We start from the raw sequence: 20,848 nt of genomic DNA, 5'->3' as shown, positions 1-20,848 counted from the left end.
ATCCTTCATGCTTAGGAACAGGCCATGCCTGCAGCTAGATTCTCGCTAGAGAGGATCAAGGGAGACTATGCCAGGAGTTGGGTAAGGCGCTCAAGGAAATTGAGGCTCAGGTGATCTTCAGTGGGATCTACCTGTCCCTAGGGAAGCTGCGCCAAAGGGGTGACAGGATCGTGATGATTAATAGTTGGCTGAGGGAGTAGTGTTACAAGGAGGGCTTTGGGATGTATGGGCACTGGGAGGCTTTTGGGGACAGACAACTGTTCTCACGGGATGAGCTCCACCTAAGTAGGGAAGGAAGTAGATTTCTAGGAGGAGGCTGGCTCATCTGATTAAAAGAGCTTTAAACTAGACACTGGGAGACGGTTGGGAGAGGTCCAGGTGCTCTCCGCCAAATTTATACATTGGGAGTGAGAACAACAGGATAACAACAGATATCGCCAGAGGGACGGTTAGGTGTAAGGAAGAGGGGGGCGGATACTCTCTTACTAGATCGACAGGTCATACTGGTAGTACTGTGTCCCTACCAGGATTGGGTGAAAAGGGTGAGAGGAGCCAAACAGCAAAAATTAGGATGTTTGTTCACCAATGCGAGAAGCTAGGTAACAAAATGGAGGAACTGGAGCTCCTGGTCCGGGTGAAACGGATATCGTAGGAATAACGAAACATGGTGGAACGATAGCCATGACTGGAGTACAGGTATGGAAGGGTATGTGCTGTTTAGGAAAGACAAAACAAGGTAAAGGTGAGAAGTAGCATTGTATGTCAATAATGAGGTGAAATGTAACGAAATAACTAGCAATGCAATGGATATCTGGAGTCTGTTTGGGCAATGGTCACATTGGGGAAGAAAACTACTAGAGCCTCCTGGGATAGTGATTGGGGTGTGCTATGGACCACTTGGGATCTAGCCTGGATATGGATAGAGAGCTCTTTAATGTTTTTAAGAATTAAATACTAATAGGAACTGTTTGATCATGGGGACTTTAACTTCGGATATAGATTGGGAAACAAATACTAGTAATAATAATAGGGCTCAGCTTTTCCTAGACGTGATAGCTGATGAATTCCTTCATCAAGTAGTTGCTGAACCGACGAGGGGGGATGCCATTTTAGATCTGATTTTGGTGAGTAACGAGGACCTTGTTAAGGAAATAGTTGTGAGGACAACCTTGGCTCGAGTGATCATGAGCTAATTCGTTTCAAAATAAATGGGAAGATAATCAAAATTGCATCTGAGACTAAGGTATACAATTTCAAAAGGGCTAACTTTACTAAATTAAGGCAACTAGTTAGGGAAGTGGATTGGACTAACATATTTAGGGATCTAAAGGCAGATGACGCCTGGGGTTACTTCAGGTTGAAGTTGCAGGAGTTGTCAGAGGCATGTATCCCGAGAAAGGGAAAACGGCTCGTAGGTAGCAGTTTTAGACCGAGCTGGATGAGCAAGCGTCTCAGAGGGGTGATTAAGAAAAAACAGAAAGTACAAGGAGTGGAAAATGGGAGGGATCAGCAAAGAAACCTACCTTATTGAGGTCAGAGGGTGTAGGGAAGCAGTGAGAAAGGCAAAGAGCCAGGTGGAGATGGACCTAGCGAAGGGGATTAAAACCAATAGCAAAAGGTTTTTTAGCCATATAAATAGGAAGAAAACCAAGAAGGAAGAAGTGGGACCACTTAAAACTTTAAACGGAGTGGAGATTAGGGATAATCTTGGAATGGCACAATATCTGAACGAATATTTTGCCTCGGTCTTTAATGAGGCTAATGAAGGGCTAAGGAATAGTGATAGAGGGACTGATGGGAATGAAGATATGGGGGTAGACATTACGGTATCTGAGGTAGAAGCCAAACTTGAACAGCTAAACGGAAGTAAATCGGGGGGCCCGGATAATCTTCATCCTAGAATATTAAGGAATTGGCGAGTGAAATTGCAAGCCCGTTAGCGATGATTTTAATAAATCTCTAAACTCGGGGTTGTACCGTTTGACTGGAGATTAGCTAATATAGTTCCTATATTCAAGAAGGGGAAAAAAGTGACCCGGGTAACTACAGGCCTGTTAGTTTAACATCTGTAGTATGCAAAGTCATGGAAAAAATTTTAAAGGAGAGAGTGGTTACGGACCTTGAGGCCGATAGCAACTGGGACAAATTACAGCATGGATTTACGAAGGTAGATCGTGCAAACCAACCTGATCTCCTTCTTTGAGAAAGTAACAGATTTTTAGACAAGGAAATGTGTGGATCTAATATATCTTGATTTCAGTAAGGCATTTGATACGGTACCGCATGAAGAATTACTGGTTAAATTGGAAAAGATGGGGATCGAAATGAAAATCCAGAGGTGGATAAGGAGCTGGTTAAAGGGAAAACTGCAGAGGGTCGTATTGAAGGGGGAACTGTCGGGTTGGAGGGTTACCAGTGGAGTTCCTCAAGGTTCAGTTTTGGGTCCAATTTTATTCAATCTATTTATCGCTGACCTGGGAACCAAGAGTAGGAGTGGGCTGATAAAGTTTGCGGATGACACCAAGTTGGGAGAGTATTGCAAATTCGAAAAGGATCGGGATATCCTCCAGGAAGATTTGGATGACCTTGTAAACTGGAGTATTAGTAACAGGATGAAATTCAATAGTGAGAAGTGTAAGGTTATGCATGTAGGGATGACTAACAAGAACTTTAGTTATAAGCTGGGGACGCACCAGTTGGAAGTAACGGAGGAGGAGAAGGACCTAGGAGTCCTGGTTGATCGTAGGATGACTATGAGTAGGCAATGTGATGTGGCCGTTAAAAAGCTAATGCGGTCTTGGGATGCATTAGTCGAGGTATTTATAGTAGGTTTATGGAGTTTCTAGTCACGTTATATAAGGCGTTGGTAAGACCTCATTTGGATTTTGTGTGCAGTTTTGGTCTCCCATGTTTAAGAAGGATGAATTCAAACTGGACGGGTACAAAGAAGGGCCACTAGAATGATCCGAGGAATGGAAAGCTTGTCGTATGTAAGGAGACTTGAGGAGCTTGGTTTGTTTTCCTTAACCAAAAGAAGGATAAGAGGAGATATGATTGCACTCTTTAAATATATCAGAGGGATAAATACCAGGGAAGAAGAGGAATTATTTCAGCTCAGTGCTAATGTGGACACGAGGACAAACAGATATAAATTGTCAGTCAGGAAATTTAGGCTTGAAATTAGACGAAGGTTTCTAACCATCAGAGGAGTGCAATTCTGGAACAGCCTTCCGAAGGAAACAGTGGGGGCGAAGGACCTCCATGACTTTAAGATTAAGCTAGATAAGTTTATGGAGGAGATGGTATGATAGGATAACGGGCTTAGTCAATAGGTCAATTAAGTGCCACACTGGTAATTAGTACAATGGGTCAATGATAGGATATTGTTAGCCTTTTTCCAGAGGGTATGGCTGGAGAGTCTGCCCGCATGCTCGGGGTTCAGCTGACTGCCATATTTGGGGTCAGGAAGGAATTTTCCTCCAGGGTAGATTGGCAGTGGCCCTGGAGGTTTTTCGCCTTCCTCCGAAGCATGGGGCAGGGGTCGCTTGCTTAAGGAGTGGGTGGATCGGCTTATGTGGCCTGCATCTTGCAGGAGGTCAGACTTGATGATCATAATGGTCCTTCTGATCTTGGATTCTATGATTCTATGATACGCCCAGGTGGCGCAACCTCCACCTGCCACTACATCATCTCTGACCACTGCCTCCGCTCAGGAGGCGGTGGAGAAGGGCCTGGCAGTGGGGGCGTGTTCGGCCCCCTGGAGCCGTTGAAAGACCTGGGTGTCCAGTTAGTCCTGACCTCTGTCCCTCCCTTCCTGCCCAATGCTTCCCTGCTGCCTGCCCTTTCTACCTGGGCGACCAATCTCTGTTATCAGCCCTCTTCCATTGGGCTGCAAAGACCCCACCCTCCGTCACGTCCTCTTGTTCTGCCGGCAGGTGCAACTTCAACTACCGCCAACTGCGTGTGATGGAGAGGCACTCGAGAGGTTCTGCCTCGTCCTACAATGGAGCCCACTACCGGGTGCATTATTCTCCGGGGAGGCTTTGTACTACCTCTGCTGGGAGATGGGACACGTCCGGAGGGACTGTCCCTTGGTCCAGCATGGAGTTTGTAAAGAAACCATGTTCAAGGGGAGTCAGAATGATCTCATGATTATGGCTCTGGACTAAGAATCAGGAGACCTGGGTTCTATTTCTGCCTTGCTGGGTAAGTCACAAATTCTTAGTGCACAGACTGTAGATTAAAATAGGGTTGACTTCTTCAGGGACAAGAAACTGTTCCAGAGCTGTGGCATTAGAGGCCCTTTCAATTATCCTGTGCTGGTTCCATCAGGCATTTTGTGTTTCCACTGCTTGGTCTGAGTCTCTCTTAGATCTCCAAGGAGACCTTTGAGTGCTCTGGGCAACGTTCTCTGGTTTCATTGGAAAGACAGCAGAGAACCCAGGGAGTTACAGAAGGTTCTGGTCACCCTGCTGTCTCTGTCATATGCTTTGCAGGAGTTCATACAGGATCTCATGCCAGGCAAATGTCCTGCTTGGATTGGACTTAACTTTACAACCCCTGCCATGAAGTGGACCTGAGCTGATGGCTCCAGGTTAAATCAAAAACTTTGCATCTTTCCCCATGTTAAATACATCTGAAGTGTTTTTAAACATTGGCCAAGCTGATTGTTTATCATGATCTGTATTTATTATTGCTGCACAATAAAGCCTCTAATCAGCTCTAACAAGTGCCCCTGTGAACTAATGGATGACATAGCAGCAACTACTTCCTATTGTATTTATGCAAGTTTTCAGTTGCAGAAGTTTGGCCTGTATTTATTTATGTCTGAAAAATACCAAAAGTTAGATTCTGACTGTGTGGAAACATCAACTATTATAGAAACCACATTATAACATTTACTTTGCTTTACTATGTATGGGATTATAATTAAAATGTCATAGGAAAGATCCAAATGAGAACTCCAGCCTGTGTTCTTGCACACAGGTTGTTAATCCTGGGAATTGCGGGAGCAGATTTAATTGGGCTCTATCCAGTACCACAGATGCGATACCAGTTTGTACTGACAGCTACAGATGATTTTTCAAAAGAGGTAGAATTTCCACTTAGAACTATGACAGCACATGACGGGGAGAAGAAGACATGTAACATTATATACCAACATGGCTGTGCAGAGCAGATACCGGCAGATCTAGGTTGTGAATTGAACAATGAGGTAACAGTTTACATTGGGTGTTATTTCCACTCTATGGTCAATTACACACTCATGGCTGTGTGACAGGAGCTGTTAGCAGCTACAGACTGAGCCCTTGGAAGCCGGCACCCTGGTCACTGAGAACACCCAGGCTAACTGCAGGGCCGTCCCTAGACGTTGTGATGCCCTAAGCAACTGCCCCCCCCCCCGTGGGAGGGGGCCCCCGGCCTCCATGCAGAAGGTGTCCCCAGGCCTCTGCGGGGGGCATGCCCAATGTCTGTGGGGCAGAAGCAAGCTTGGGGGGCAGAGAGGAAACCACCCCCCCGGCATAAGCCAGCGGAGTGGAGCAGATTGGGGCTGGGTCGCTCCACTTCCCACTGCCTGGTGATTGCAGGACAGGCCCAACCCTGCACTCATGGGGTGGCAGGAAGTGGATTGACCTGGCCCCCAACCCCTCCTCTCTGCTCCCCTGACTCCCAGACTTGGGACTTGGGGGGCTGGGGAGAACCACCCCCAAGCACTCACTGGCGGTGCAGCTGGGAGCTGGCGGAGCGGAGCAGGCTGAGGCTGGGTCACTCCACTTCCTGCCGCTTGCTGAGTGCAGGACAGGTGTGATGTTATTGATATAATCTGGGACCATATAGAACATGGTTTGCAACCAAGGTCCTGTAGTGGCACCAAATCTTATGTAAAGGGGGTCATGTGGTCATGTAAGGTGTCTAAGACCAGGTTATGGGTTGCTGGTTATGATTATGGTGTCTATATGTATGTATCATTTTGTAGTTGAAGTTATAAGTATTAGCTCTGTACTATCTGTATTTCAAATCTGTGCTGTGTTTCTGGTGGTGGTAGCTCTGCCTAGCCTGCTTAATGGCCTATTAAGGACCATCAGCTACACAATTGACCCATGGAGAGAAGGCAGATACCCTTGTAATTCAGCAAAGTATGCAGGACTTGCCCAGGTGACTCCAGACTTCATTTTGCTGTAAAGCCTATAAAGGCTGATGCCTCATCTCCATCTGATCTTCAATCCTGCTTCTTACCTCTGGAGGGACTTTGCTACAAACTGAAGCTCTGCACAAAGGACTGATCCCCCAGTGGGGGATGTTCTCCAGAGACTTGACTTGAACCTGCAGTTTACTCCATCACTGCTACAAGCCTGAACTAAGAACTTTGCCATTACTGTATGTTATTGATTCCATTTAACCAATTCTAGTTCTCATCTCTACCTTTTCCCTTTATGAATAAACCTTTAGATTTTAGATTCTAAAGGATTGGCAACAACGTGATTTGTGGGTAAGATCTGATGTGTATATTGACCTGGGCCTGGGGCTTGATTCTTTGGAATCGAGAGAACTGGTTTTCTTTACTGGGGTGTTGGTTTTCATAACCATTCATCCCCATAACGAGTCGCACTGGTGGTGATACTGGGAGATTGGAGTGTCTAAGGAAATTGCGTGTGTGACTTGTGGTTAGCCAGTGGGGTGAAACTGAAGTCCTTTTTGTCTGGCTGGTTTGGTTTGCCTTAGAGGTGGAAAAACCCCAGCCTAGGGCTGTAACTGCCCTATTTAAGCAATTGGTCCTGAATTGGCACTCTCAGTTGGGTCCCGCCAGAACTGCATTGTCACAACAGGCCTGACCGCTGCTGCATTGCCCGGATGTAGCTCAGGGAAGGTGGAGTGAAGGTGGGGCTGGGGTGGAGCAGGGGTGGGAAGAGGCAGAGTGGGGCAGGGGCTGGGGAAGAGGTGGGGTGGGGACAGAGTGGGGTAGGGGCAGCTTTCCTGGTTGGCTCAGCTGGCTGGGAGATCAGGCTGGCTTCTGGAGCAGCATGCAGCTGCATAGGTGTGACAAAATGGGGGATTTTCTTATATTTTCATGGTTTTCCAATGGTTTGCACGCAGAGGGAGTGGGACTCAGTGCCCCTGGGTGTTACTGGTTTAACGAGGTGAGGGGAGAGGGAGTTTGTTGTGGCAGAGGACCGGAGAGGGAACTTGGGAGCCCAGCCAATGGCCTGGAGGAGGGACACCCCAGAGATTGGTGACCTGACCACGCAGTCGGTTCTGGCCAGTGGGAGGACAATGGGCTGCGAAGAGAGGACTCCATGACCTAACCAGCCGGTTCCAGCCAGAGGAGGGCGGAGAGAAGAGGAGGCCAGATGACCCTGTTTACCTGGAAAGAAGACAATGGACAGAGGCAGGGCCTGGGGCTGGTGATATCAGATGCCCAGTTGGGAAGCAGAGGGGCTCCGGGCTGGAGAGAGGGAGCAAGCAGAGTCCACCTGGATGCAGGGGAGACTGGGATGTGCTGTGCTGAGGGAGGCCAGGCCTGAGAGTTTCCTGTGCTGTGTTCAATGCTCAATAAACCCTCCTGTTTTATGTTGGCAGAGAGTCACTCCGGTCTAGAGAACAGGGTTGCAGCATAACCTTTGGGGGGTGGAGGCCCTGGGGAGTCCAGAGCAAGTGAACTCCCCAAGGGGGCCCACAGCAGAGACAGACGTGCTAAGGCTCAGAGAGGTGCAGCTCCAGGAGGTAGAGAGGCCAACCCTGAGAGAGAGTGGACCCCAGGAAAAGGGCTGTCTCATTGAAGGGGCACTTCACACACACACGGACCGCACAGGGCCATGAGTGGGCACGATCTGTAAGTCCGTGACAGTTGGGCACCAGGAAATTTGGAGCAATTTGGTGCCCTACGCAGCTGAATAGTTTGCATATGGGTAAGGACGGCCCTGGCCACTGGGTGCAGTTAGAGTAGAAGGGACTGAGTAGTTTGGGTTTGGAAGGGCAGAGGGAATCATTTGCACCTGTACGGAGCCTGATGCGGTCACTAGCTCAGCGCTGAGAAGAAAGCAGCAGTATAAAAGGCTGAACCAGGGAGCTGGAAGGGGGCTCCTCGTAACGGCTGTGTTGTGATGCACCATAAAAAATCATAAAGACGCTTGGTGGAGGTGCCCTGGCAGACTGCATGCTGCTTAATTCACAGAGAGGTCTGCCAGCCAGGGACTGTGTTTTGTTAATTGATGTGAGGAAAAAGAAAGGAAGGGTCACATCTTGATTAACAATTATATGTAGCTAGAAAGTTAAGTCACATGAATTAATGCTGACAGAAGTTCAAAGACTATTATATAATCATGTGTGAGTTAAGTTAAATATATTGCTTACTTAATTCTATCATTTTTTTAACCTATTAATTTTCAAAGATGTACTGCAGGAGGTGGGTGTATGTGCCCTGCCTTCCAGGGAGAACCAGTCAAGACAATAAAGGGGATGAGGGGGAAACAGAGAGAGCAGCTGCACATGTGTGTAGTTGTGATGTTTATAACACATGTACATTGTAACTGAACAACCCAGTCTGAGAATTTAATACTTTATTTTAAGATAAATATTTTGCATTTCTTGTATTCTCCAGTTGAAATACAAATGACGTTATTTAGAGAAGTTAAACTTCAATATAGATTAGAGGGAAGAATCAAAAAATAAATGTAATATAAATAATTCCATTTCTAAAAATGTTTACATGCTTGTTTTTGAAGTACTGTTTAAATGTAAATTAAAATATTCTTGTATTTACACCTTGTTACAATATTTTCTAAATAATCTTTTTTCTTTCATATTTTACATTGACATCTCACTGTAGAAAATTCTGACAGGAGACGGGGAAAGTGGGGGCTGGGGGTTCCCAGGTGTCCGGTTTTCGACTGGGACCTCCAGTTGAAAAGGAAAAGTGGCAGCGTCCGGTCAGCACAGAAAATCCAGTTGCTGCAGTAACTGGCCCCCACCACTGGGGACGGGAAGAGCAGCAGGGCTGGGAGGGGCCAGTCTGTGCCGTGGGGTCACTGTCAGGGACAGAGATTCCCTCTGGCCTGAGCTGGGACTGGGCAGATTATCAGGGGAGCCATGTTTGTACCCCAAATGTTGGTACCAGGATTGAAATAAGGGCGGAGCTTCCCGGAGAAGGTGCCAGTGAAAGTGTAGAGATGGCACCTGTCAGTCACATTGTAAAATGAGACCTTGCCCGCCTCGTAGTCCAGGAAAATCCCCACCTGGCTGGGCCTGACCCTCACGGGAATGGCGGTCGGGGGGGAGGTGCCGGCCTTGTATCTCCCATCCCACAGCACCATGGCCCAGTATCCATCCTCAGGTGTGAGTGTGACTGGCCCCTTCCTGCTCACAGATTCCCTACAAACCCCCAGATCCCATCTCGTCTTGTCTCCCACCTCCACCTCCCAGTAACGCTTCCCGCCCGCGAACCCCTCAGTGCCCAGGACACAGGGACAAGGATCAAATCTCTCAGGGTTGTTGGGCAGATCCTGGCATTTGTCTCCGAGTCTCACACGTTTCCGATCCTCAGACAGGACGAGTCTGGGATTTGCCGTGTCTGGATCCAGAGTCACGTCCACTGGGGAGAGAGTCACAGAGTCAGGGCCGGGGGCAGGGGCTGGTCACTGGGATCAAAGGGAAATTAACCTGCGCCCCGTTAATCACTGTGGGGAGGGGTTGTTGCCTGAGGGGAGTCAGGGCCCCTCTGCCTGTGAGGAGACAATGAGGGGAAAGGGCAGGAGGAGCGGGGAGGTGAGAAGGTGTCAGGGGAGGTGGGGAGGGGAGGTGACAGGCTGATGCTGGGAGAGGAAAGGGGAGGGGAGGTGACAGGAGGGGGAGGGAGGGACATAGGGGTGGGGCAGGCACAAGGGCTATGGGGTGATATGGGAAGGAGGCACCAGGATGATAGGGGTGTGAAGGGAAGGGTGGGTTCCAGGGGCTGCAGGGGTGAGGAGGGGTGGGCACCAGAGCAGAAGAAGGAAGGACCCCAGGGGGCACAGGGAAGCACAGGAAGGGGCAGGCAGCAGGGGGCAGAGGGGTGTGAGGGAATGGGGAAGCTCCAGTGGGGCAAGGGAAATCAAGGGGCTGGTGAGCTGCCAGGGGGTGAGATGATGAGGAGTGGGGAGGTGGAACCATGGGGGAGCAAATGAACAGGCATTGGTGCCAAAAGGGCAGAATGGGGATGAGGGAGCAGGTGAGCAGAAAGGGGGCCGAGAGGGGTGTGGAGACGGGCAGGCCCTATGGGGGCAGAGGCGTGTGCAGAGAGATGTGGGCACCAGGGGGCAGGGACTAGGAGAGGGTGAGGGGAGGGGAAGGGCTGAGACCAGGGGATGTGAGGGAAGGGACTTGCACCAGGCAGGCAGAGGGGCAAAGGAAACAGCAGGCACCTGGGAAGCAGATGGGGCCTGGGTAGAGCTGGGACTTGGGGCAGAGGAGGAGCTGGCACCAGGGGACTGGAGGGAGGTGTGGGGGGCAGGTGTCACGGAGCCAGAGGGGAAGGGGAGGGGCAGGGGTGAGAAATAAGGAGAAGGTGGCATGGGTGATGGTGGCAGAGGGCTGAGAGGAGAGCAGGGTCAGTGGGGCAGAGGTGGAGGGGGATGGGCACCGGGAAGGGGACAAGGGAGAGTCAGGTGTTGGGGGCAGGAGGAGGGAAGGGGCAGCAGGAGGATGTGGGGAGGGGGGAGGCAGGTGCCAGGGGATTGAGGGGCTGAGCAGAAGGGCAGGCGCAGGGAGGGCAGAGGAGGGGAGGAGAAGCACCAGGGGCAGAGAGGGGTGAGAGGCAGGGCAGGTGAGTAGAGGGAGGTGCTAGGAGAGGGGATTGGGGAGAGGCAGGTGCCAGGGGGGCAGAGTGGGGTTAGAAGAGGGGTGGGCACAGGGGGACGAGGGTAGGGGTGGGTGCCAGGGGTCAGAGAGGGTGAGAAGAGGGGCAGGTGTCAGGACAGCAGAGGAGGGTGGGGGGTGCGATGGCAGTTGTAGGCACCAGGGAAGCAGATGGGGGTGAGGGGAGGGCTGGGAGACATGGCAGCAGAGGAGGGACTGGGGAGAGGTGGATGCCAGGACATAGCGGGGGTGTGAAGTGATGGGAGGGCTCCAGGGTGCAGAGGATGTTTGTGGGAGAGGGGCAGATGCCAGGAGGGCAGGGGGAGAAGGGATGGGCTGTCCCAGCGGGGCAGAGATGGGTGAACAGCAGGGGCATGTGCCAGGGAGGGAAAGTGGGAGTAGAGGGGCAGGAGCCCAGGGGAGCAGAATGGGAGTGAGAAGAGTGGGAGGGATGTTGGTGAGGGGTCAGAATAGATGCAGGGTCCAGGGTCCCTCACAGGGGTGAGGGAAGGGTAAGGGAGGGGCGGGAGCCAGAGAGGGGGGAGGGAGAGGCAGGATCCAGGGAAATTCTGTTGCTGTCGGGCCATGTGTGGTTGGTTTCTCGCTCAGAGCAGGTCGGTGCTGTCCCCACACACACTGGGGGTGCAGCCCTGCCCCAGGGGGAGCAGCTGGGACTCTCCATGCTGGCAGGCCCCATGGGCCCCACCTTCCAGCCAGGAAAACCTCACAGCCCCTTCCCCTTGCCAGGCCGAGCCCCACCCCCATGGGGGCAGTTGTCTGGATTGGGCTCACTTGGGGGGCAGTACAGTGGAAGATTCGGGGGGGGGGGGTATAAATGGGCTGTTGCTAATGAGGCCAGGGCAGTGGGGAGGGGAGGGGGCATTTCCCCACTTACTGCTCCCTCCATCTGGGAGAAACTGCACCGGGACCAGTCCCAGTTCACACCTGCACAGCGCATCTATACTAGGGGTTTGCACCGGTGCAGCTACATCAGTGCAAGGAAACCCCGGCAGACATGGCTGAGACACTGCTGTGCCAGGGGCCGTAACCCCTCCCATCACTGGGGTTATGGATCAATAATTACAGGGTCACTGGAGCAGGGAAGCTGGACTCTGGGCTCCCAGGTGGGGGCCTGACCCACTGGGCTGCAGAGTCATTCTCACTCCCATGCTCTGGCCCAGTGCCCATGGCAGTGTTTAGACACAGGGGGACGTCATCAGACACCTGGAGCCCAGCGGTTCGAGCTCTCATGGCATCACACGGGGGGATTGAACCTGGGGCTCCCAGCTGAGGGCCCAACCACTGGGCTAAAGGCTACAAGGGAAGAGGCAGCACCTTTTTCTCTTAATTGAAACTAGTCAGCAAACCCGACATGGAGTCACGAATAATTTCTGTTGACCAGAAATATAATTTTGCAGCAAATAAACTATTTGTCCAAAACATTTCACCCAGCTCCACTGAAAACCTTTCTGAGCAACTTAGGAGCCCCAATCCCAGTGACCTGCAATGAGAGACTGTCAACATCCCCAGAAACGCAGTTACAGGCAGGCCAGGCTCAGGACATCAGTGATGAAACACTCCAGAGCTGCTGGTTAATTTGCCCTTTGCAGACAAATGCCCCCTGGGCCCCTGATCTCACCCCCACAAATCGGGCTGAAAATGGAGACTTGGCTCCAGTCTGAACTCTCTGCCCAGAGCCATTTGTCTCATGGATGATGCTAGTGGCCAGATCCTCTGCAGCTGCACCTGGGCATCTCCCAGGGCGGACAACAGTCACAGAGACCGTCTCAGAGCCCCAGGAGCTCAGGTGTCTCCATCTAACGACTGTGCCAGCCACCCCCCTCGCTCTCATTAACCAGCCCTGGGACAGACATGCTGGGAACTTTCACACCCAGACTCTGGAGACACTTTGGGTCCTTCTACACAGCCTGCAGCAGCGAGTCTTGGAACAGGGTGGACAGATTCAGGCTTACGGGATTCCCTCTTTGGAATTAAAAAGAGCCGCATAGACTTTCAGGCTCAGGCCGGAGCTCAGGCTCTGAAGCCCAGGGTGGAGCCAGGTCTGTCCCTCACAGTGCAAGAAGGGACATTGTCTGTGTCCACATCCCCTTCACCCCCTTCCTGGGATGGGGAACAGCATCCCCAGGGCCCCTCCCTTCACCCCCAGGGCAGGGGAGTGAGAGCCCTCGGCCTCCTGGGCAGTGGGGCCTCCCAGCACAGGTTCCTGGGTGAGCATGAAAGAGTCTCCACCCTGAAAGCTCTGCGCACCCGGAAAATACAAAGATGTGCCTGTGGATCAGGATCCGGGATGGTGCTCTCCCCAGGAGTGATGGAAGCTCCCTAAAAGTAGAGGGGTCACCCACTCGTGCCAGCCCTTCTCCCTGAGCTCCTGTCCCTGCACCCCTGAACCTCGCTCTCACACTGCCCCTTCGTCCTGAGCCCCGGCCTTCACACCACCTCTTCCCCCCAACACTCTGGTCGTTCCTCTCGGCCCCCTCCCCCCTCATCACTCATCCTGACAGCTGGTAAAAAGTGGGAGGGAATAGCCCTCCCATTGGTAAAAGTGACTGGCCATGGCCCCCTGGCCTCCCTCTTCCAATGCCCCTTACTCACCCCTCAGCCCCAGGGGGAGAGGAGCCTTGGGGCAGTGTCAGTCAGTTCAGTGCTGGGGGTACAAGTGGGGTTTACACCCCAGCTGCTGGAGCTCTGTGTTTTGAGGGTACTAGGACATCACAGCAGCCATGTGAGCCCCTCACTGTCCAGTCAACATGGCTCAGCCCTGACATCTGCCGGAGCCTCTCCCTGGGGAGGAATCGCCCCGGTGTGCATTCAGGTCTTGGCTTCCCTGCGGAGGTGGCCGGTGAGGTTGCCTTTAAAGTGAGTTATGATGTGAGCTCCTGTTCGCTGGGAACCAGACTCTCAGTGTGGGCTGAGATCAGTGAAAGGCCCCAGCTGCAGGACTGGCTCCAGGGTTTTTGCTGCCACAAGCAGCCAAAAAAAAAAAAAGCTGCGATCCTGATCTGTGGCACTTCCACCGCGACTCTACCACCGCCGCTTCTTCCGCGGCAATTCCGCGGCAGGTCCTTCCCACAAAGAGGGAGTGAGGGACTCGCTGCCGAATTGCCGGACATGCCGCCCCCTTTCATACGCTGCCCCAAGCACCAGCTTGGTACGCTGGTGGCTGGAGCCAGCCCTGCCCAGCTGCCCTCACTGCCCACCTGAGCCAGCCCAGCGCCGCCAGCCATTCAGTGCAATAACAGCGATGCAAAGCCAGTGACCCCAGCAGGCAGGGCGAGGGCCTTTCCAAGGAACAATGGGCACAATCGGCAGCAAGGGAGGTTGAGGCTGGAGATGAGGAAACACTTTCTAATTCTCAGGGCAGTGAAGCTCTGGACCCGGCTCCAGGGGAGGTTGTGGTATCCCTGTCACTGGAGGTTTGTAAGAACAGGCTGGACAAATCCCTGCCAGGGATGCTCTAGGCCCTGCTCCAGCATGGGGCGGGGGCTGGACTAGGTGACCTCTCGAGATCCCTTCCAGCCCTGCATTGCTCTGGTTTCAGGTTACAGCAGTTCCTGGGGCTGGGCCCTGGGGGCTCTAAGCCTGGTGAGTGGCATGTGACAGAGCTAACACTGTTAGTGACCATGGCAGCTGGCAGCTCAGGGTCCCTGCCAGGGGCCTGGGCTGGCATGTGGCTGCCTGTACCTGGCTCAGCAGGGTGTTATTGGGCCGTGTGGACAGGACCTAGAGTTGGCACCTGTCCATAGGGTTGTCAGGCATTCGGTTTTTGATTGGAACGCCTGGTCGAAAAGGGACCCTGGCGGCTCCGTTTGGCACCACTGACTGGGACATTAAAAGTCTGGTCAGTGGCGCAGCGGGGGCCTGGAGCTAAGGCAGGCCCCCTGCCTCCCTAGGTCCGTGCAGCTCCTGGAAGTGGCCACCGATTTACTTCCCTGGAGTTTGAAACTTTTCTAGCAGAGAGGAACATTTTACACAGAAGGTCACCTCTATATTACCCTCAAGCCAATGGGGAAATCGAACAGTTTAACAGACGTTTGAAAGAGAGTTTGCAAACGGCTGAACTGGAAGGGCGATTGTGGATACCCTTCACTATTGATTTCTTGCCAGCATTCCGGGCTACCCGACATGCCACAACGCAAAGATCACCCGCAGAGTTACTACATGGGAAACAGATGAATACTAAACTGAACATTGCTGGATTGTTAAAGGCACAACCTGAGGCCCCTACCAAGGATGATGTGAGAAAAAGCAGTTGAACGGAATCAAGCAAAGTTTTCCCAGACAAGCGACGGGGTGCTAAGGAACTAAAGTTTGAGTGCGGTTCCTTCGTTAGAATACGAAAACCTGGAATTTTACGCAAAGGGGACCATAAATTCACAGCTCCTCTTAAAATCATAGAGAAGAAGGGATCTTACACCTATCGACTTTCTGATGGGCAGGTATGGGATGCTTATCTTGCACCTGCCTGTGCACCAAGAGATTATGCCAACACCCAGTCTGCATTGGACGACTTCACCGTAGAACCAACCAACACAAGACATTGCACTGGAACCGGGGCTCGAGAGACGGCCTGTCAGACCCAGACGACCATCTGTCTGGACTAGAAGACTACGTTATGTAGTATCTACAGTGTTTTCAATGTAATATTTCTACCAACAGTATAGTGTCTTGTTTCATATTTGTTCCTGTGGTTAGAACACCAGTGTTTATTTTAATTGGGAGAGTTTCTTAAGAGAGGAGGGAATGTCGTGTTTAGATGTTTGCAATTATTAGAACTGGGAGCACTGGCTGTGGGGAGTCTGAAAGGGCAGGAAACAGGAGATGGGGGGAGGAGTTGAGGACGCTGAATGAGAGCTACCGAGGGTGCAGCAGCAGCTTGGTAAAGAGGTTTCCACTTTAAAACTAAAGTCCTGTTGAAGTTTGTTTGTTAGTACTTTGCCTGGTCACTACAACACCGTGGTAAGAGCTGCCGGAACCCTGAACCCCTCCCACATTTCCAACCCCCTGCCCCAGCCCTGAGTCCCCTCCCACACCCAAGCTCCCTCCTGGAGCCCACACCACTCATTCCCACCAACACCCCAACCCCCTGCCCCAGCCCGGAGCCCCTTCTTTTGCCCCAAACCCCTCATCTCTGGCCCCACCCCAGAGCCCACACCCCAAGCTGGAGATCAACCCCCCCCTTCCACACTCCAAACCCCTGTCCCAGCCCAGTGAAAATGACTGAGGGTCGGGGAGAGCAAGCGATGGAGGGAAGGGGGATGGAGTGGGCCTCAGGGAAGAGGAAGGGCAGGGACAGGGCCTCAGGGCAGGGGCAGGGCAGGGATGTTTGGTTTTGGGAGATTAGAAAGTTGGCAACCCGACCTGTCCAGGTTTTCCCAGGATTGTCCCTTTGTTCATGCCACTCTCCTGGGAAATCTGTGAGTCTTTCCAGGACATGACAAGTCTCAGGTGTGTCAGTGGCTGTAGCGGGGAAGCTGTGGGGTGGTGGTACCTATGCAAGGGGAGCTCTGGATGCAGAGTGTCTGGGAGCTGCAGAGACGGGGCAGCTTGGAGCAGTGAGTGAGATCAGGAGCTCAGGGCCAGCAGGGGCCAGTCACCACTGTGCAGGTACCAGCTGTGGGGGTCACCGCTGGGGGCAGCGGGGTAGATCTGGTGCCATGGCCTGCTGGGTGAGGTTGGTATTTGGGGCAGTCCAGGAGCAGGAGCCTCTGGGGGCTGGTGCCCTCTCCCGGGATTCGGAGGGGGAGACAGTGCCCGGGTGAGGGAACAGGGGGTGTACATGAAGCAGGCAGATTTCCTGTTTTGTTGCACCTCAGAGGTGGTGACCCTAACAGGACCCCCAGTGGTGTTTGTGTAACTGCCCTGGGTGCCCCCCTCCCTCCCAGCTGTGTGTAGTAGGATACCCTGGAGTGCATGGACCCCTGGGCCAGTGGTGCTGCAATGTGTGCGCATGGCCCGTGGGCTCTCTGATCCCTCCTGGAGCTGCCCAGACTCTCCCAGCATGCACCAGGGCACACACACGGTCAGGCTGCAGGCTGGGTACAAACACACACACTCCTCAGCCACGGCTGTGAGGCAGAAAAGTTGCTGCGGGGGCACAATTTGTTGCAACTGGGTCAAGGGAGCATCACAACCTGGTTATAAAAACCTGTCTGCCCTTGCAATGGGGAAAGTGCCTTCCTCACCCCAGATCCAGGGGGACACTGAACAGCTTCTGTCTGGTCCTGTTACGCTAGAAGGAAATTGTGGGCTAAAGCCCAGTCTGAGCATAGAAACCCTGCTGCTGGGAAGAGAGAGTCGAGCAGTTCAGTGTAAATGATGGGACGGATAAGAATGTCCATCCTGCAGATCCCAGGTACTGCCCTGCAAAGGTGACACCAGGGGGCAGCATTTCATCACCAATCAGCCCTTTTCCAAAGGGGGCAGGTCCCTGCTCTGCAATAAACCTGGGTTTTGTCTGCCCCTTTCCATCCACCCCCCAGTGACATTGCTGTTTCCAGCCTATTGAATGTCATAGGAAAATGCTCTGTGCAGGGAAAGGAGCAGAGAGCTCCCGGGGGGAGGTGGGTCTCACCATGGATAAAACACCAGTGGTATGTACAGTACCTGCGTAGAGCTGGGCGCTTCTCCACCCTGCAACCAAACACAGACAGAGGGGTGAGAATGCCCCTGAACACCAACACACTGAGCAGGAGACAATGTCACACAGGGTGATACTGGGGGGGAATGGAACTTACTGAGCTCAGCCTGGAGTTTGTCTAAAAATAAAACCAAGAGAAATGAGTCAATATCACATAAAGTGAGCAGATGTCCCCAGTCCTGATATTTGGGGCTTTGCCTTATATAGGCGCCTATTACCTGCCCCTATCCCGATTTTTCACACTTAGTATCTGGTCACCCTAATATCACATTATCTTGCAGAAGAGAAGTGAGTTAAAAAGACTTTAAAGCAAGGAAGTTAAAATCCTTAGATTCAGCCTGGAGGCTACATCAGCAACCCGAGCCTGGCACCTCCTGAGCAGCAAAGGAATTAGCAAGGGGAGAAATATTGTAACCCCACTGGGCCAGGTGCAGGCGGTTGTTAGAGCCAAGCAAGGATCCCTCAGCAAGTGGAAAATATTAACCCTGTGAAGCCTGCAGAAAGGATCATACAGTACATCGGGTGACGTGCATGATGGGAATTTAGAGGCTAAAATGGAATTAACAGAGTGAACGTCCAGAGATATAAAACAAATACCAGGGAAATATTTCAGTCCATCAGTATCAGGAAGCCTGTGAGAGAATCGATGGATCAGCTGGGGGAAAGGGAGCAATTGAGGAGGGTAAGGACAATGCTGAGAGACTGACTGGTTTCTTTGCATCAGTTTCCACCACAGAGAATGTTGGGGAGAGACCTGCCCTGGAGCTGCTCTGTTCAGGAAATGAATATCAGGGATCGAGGTGTGAAGAGGAGATATTGGAACAACTGATAAGTTAAAGAGCCAGCAGCCACCAAGAGCAGCGTAGATCCCTGCTAGGTGGCAAACGCCCAAGAGTTCTGAAATTACATCAGACGATATGGCTGAGCTGCTAACAATAATATGCATCTCTCATTAAAATCAGCTACACTTCCAGAGATTCAGAGGACTGGGAATGTTGTACCCAGCTTTAAAAATTTGGCCGAAGTAATTCTGAGAATTACAGTCCAGTGAGCCTTACCTCAGTGCCTGGCAAATTGGCTGAAACAAGAACTAAACCAGAATTCTAAATCCACTGTAAGAGAATGATGGGAAAAATTCCAACCAGCACAGCTGGAAAAGTAAACTGTGGGTATGTCCACAGTTAAACCTCTACAGCAGTGCAGCTGCACCACTGCTGCTGGGGGGCTTCAGCATAGACCAGGGGTAGGCAACCTATGGCACACGCGCCAAAGGTGGCCCCTGAGATGATTTTCAGTGGCACTCTCACTGCCCGGGTCCTGGCCTCCAGTCTGGGGGGCTCTGCATTTTAATTTAATTTTAAATGAATCTTCTTAAATATTTTTAAAAACCTTATTTACTTTACATACAACAATAGTTTAGTTACATATTATAGACTTCTAGAAAGAGACCTTCTAAAAACATTAAAATAGCACACAAAAGCTTAAATTAGAGTGAATAAATTAAGACTCGGCACAGCTCCTTCTGAAAGGTTGCCGACCCCTGGCATAGACACTACCTATGCTGAGGGGAGGGATTCTCCCATTGTCATAGGTAACCCACCTCCCCGTAACGAACCTTCTGTCAACCTAGCACTGTCTACACCAGGGGTTAGCTTGGTAAATATAAACTGCATCTCTCAGGGGTGTGGATTCACACTCCAGAAGAACGTAGCTATACCAGTATAAATTCCTAGAGTAGACTAGGTTTGTGTGTCACTAATCGATTAAATGTCAGTGAGTTTGTCAGTCCAGTATGGTACAAAGGAGAACCCAATAGCATAACTGATGTGGCCTTTCAAAAAGTTTTTTAAAAAGTTCCTTACAAAAAGTTGTTAAGGAAACAAAGGCTGTCTACACTACCACTTATGGCTCCAAAACTTAAGTCACTCAGAAGTGTGAATATTCCACCCCCTGAGCGACATAATTTACATCGGCAGAAGCGTTAGAGTGCACAGCACTATATCGGTGGGAGAAACTCTCCTGCCCACATAGCTACCACCGCCCGCTGGACGTGAATCATTACGCCGATGGGAGAACTCTCTCCCGTTGGCACAGAGTGACTCCACTAGAGATCTTACAGTGACCCGGCCGCACTGGTACAGCTGTGGCATTAGAAGCTCAGTAGTGCAGACATAGCCTAAGTCATCATGGGGTGAGGGGTAAAGTATTGTCCTGGAACAGAAACCAGCTAAATGACAGAAAACAAAGAGCAGGAATAAATGGTCAATTTTTCATATGGAAAAAGGTTAGCAGTGGGGTGCCTCAAAGTTGGGTATTAGGACGGGTGTTTAGTCTATTTCAGTGGTGCTCAAAGACCCCAAAGTGGGTTGCAACCCTCTTTTAATGGAGTCGCTGGGGGTGGCTTAGACTTGCTGAGGTCTGGGCCCGAAGCCTGAGTCTCACCACCTGGGGCTGAAGCTGAAGCCCGAGGGCACGGGGATTCAGGTTACAGGCCCCCAGTCTGGGATGGAAGCACTTGGGATTCAGCTTTGGCCCTGGCCTCCCCACCCAGAGAGCGGGACTCGGGCAGGCTCAAGCTTCGGTCTCCCATTCTGGGGTCATGTAGTAATTTTTGTTGTCAGAAGGGGGTCGCGGTGCAATGAAGTTTGAGAGCCCCTGGTCTATTTATCAGTGACTTGGAACAAAGGAAAAGCCCGAAAGTGGCAAAATTCGCAGCTAACACACAATGATTTAGGTTACCAAAGAAGTCTGAGTTATTTCAGAGGCACCAAGCTTGGATAACCTGATGGCTGATGAAATTCAGTGTTGATCACTGTGAGGTAACGCACGTTACAAGGATAATCAGACCTGCGCATGCAGGTTATTGGCTTTAAAATACTCAGGAAAAAGACCTGGGCATCACTGTGGATCCCTCTGTGAAGAGCTTTGCTCAATGTGATCTAAACTCTCAGGGTGAGATTCTGTGCTCAGAACCTGCAGCCCAGGGGCACTTGAGGGCTCAGGCAGCTTTAAGCGCTGCCCCGTATCCTCCTGACGCTGGGTGCTCTGGATGCCAAAGCAGCCCCCGCTGTAGCTCAGGGCTTGTCTGCAGGGCAAAGTAACACCAGTGTAAGCAGAGTCAGGATGAGCTCTACCCTGACATCTGGTGGTGAACTATGGGAGTGTGGAAAAGAATTTCAGGGGCTGATCTTGTTTGCATAGGCTCACCCATCCTGCCTAGCATGAGCCCATGGCAGCCCAAAATGGTCACTTTGACAGTTGTGGGATCCCCAATTTCTCTGTTATTGGGGCAGGAGGAATAAGATGTTGTTACTCTGATTATGTGAATGAAGGACTATGAAACTGTTTCATGACAGAGGG

General features: G+C 51.6%; 1 protein-coding gene across 1 annotated transcript in view; it reads right to left on the bottom strand.

The window, feature by feature from the left end:
* Positions 1-8,860: 8,860 nt before the first annotated feature.
* LOC120394802 (butyrophilin subfamily 1 member A1-like) overlaps positions 8,861-20,848 on the bottom strand; it is a 30,993-nt gene continuing 19,005 nt past the window's right edge. Inside the window, exons 5-7 of the mRNA XM_039518951.1 lie at positions 17,586-17,606; positions 17,455-17,481; positions 8,861-9,589 (exon numbers count right to left, since the gene is read on the bottom strand). Of these exons, the coding sequence (XP_039374885.1) occupies positions 9,030-9,589; positions 17,455-17,481; positions 17,586-17,606 (608 nt within the window). The 3' untranslated portion in view covers positions 8,861-9,029. The remainder of the gene's footprint in view (positions 9,590-17,454; positions 17,482-17,585; positions 17,607-20,848) is intronic.

Source organism: Mauremys reevesii, unplaced genomic scaffold (assembly GCF_016161935.1).
Source record: "Mauremys reevesii isolate NIE-2019 unplaced genomic scaffold, ASM1616193v1 Contig79, whole genome shotgun sequence".
Lineage (NCBI taxonomy): Eukaryota > Metazoa > Chordata > Testudines > Geoemydidae > Mauremys > Mauremys reevesii.
The sequence above is the reverse complement of the archived record's forward strand: the minus strand, read 5'-3'. Positions and strand labels throughout refer to the sequence as shown.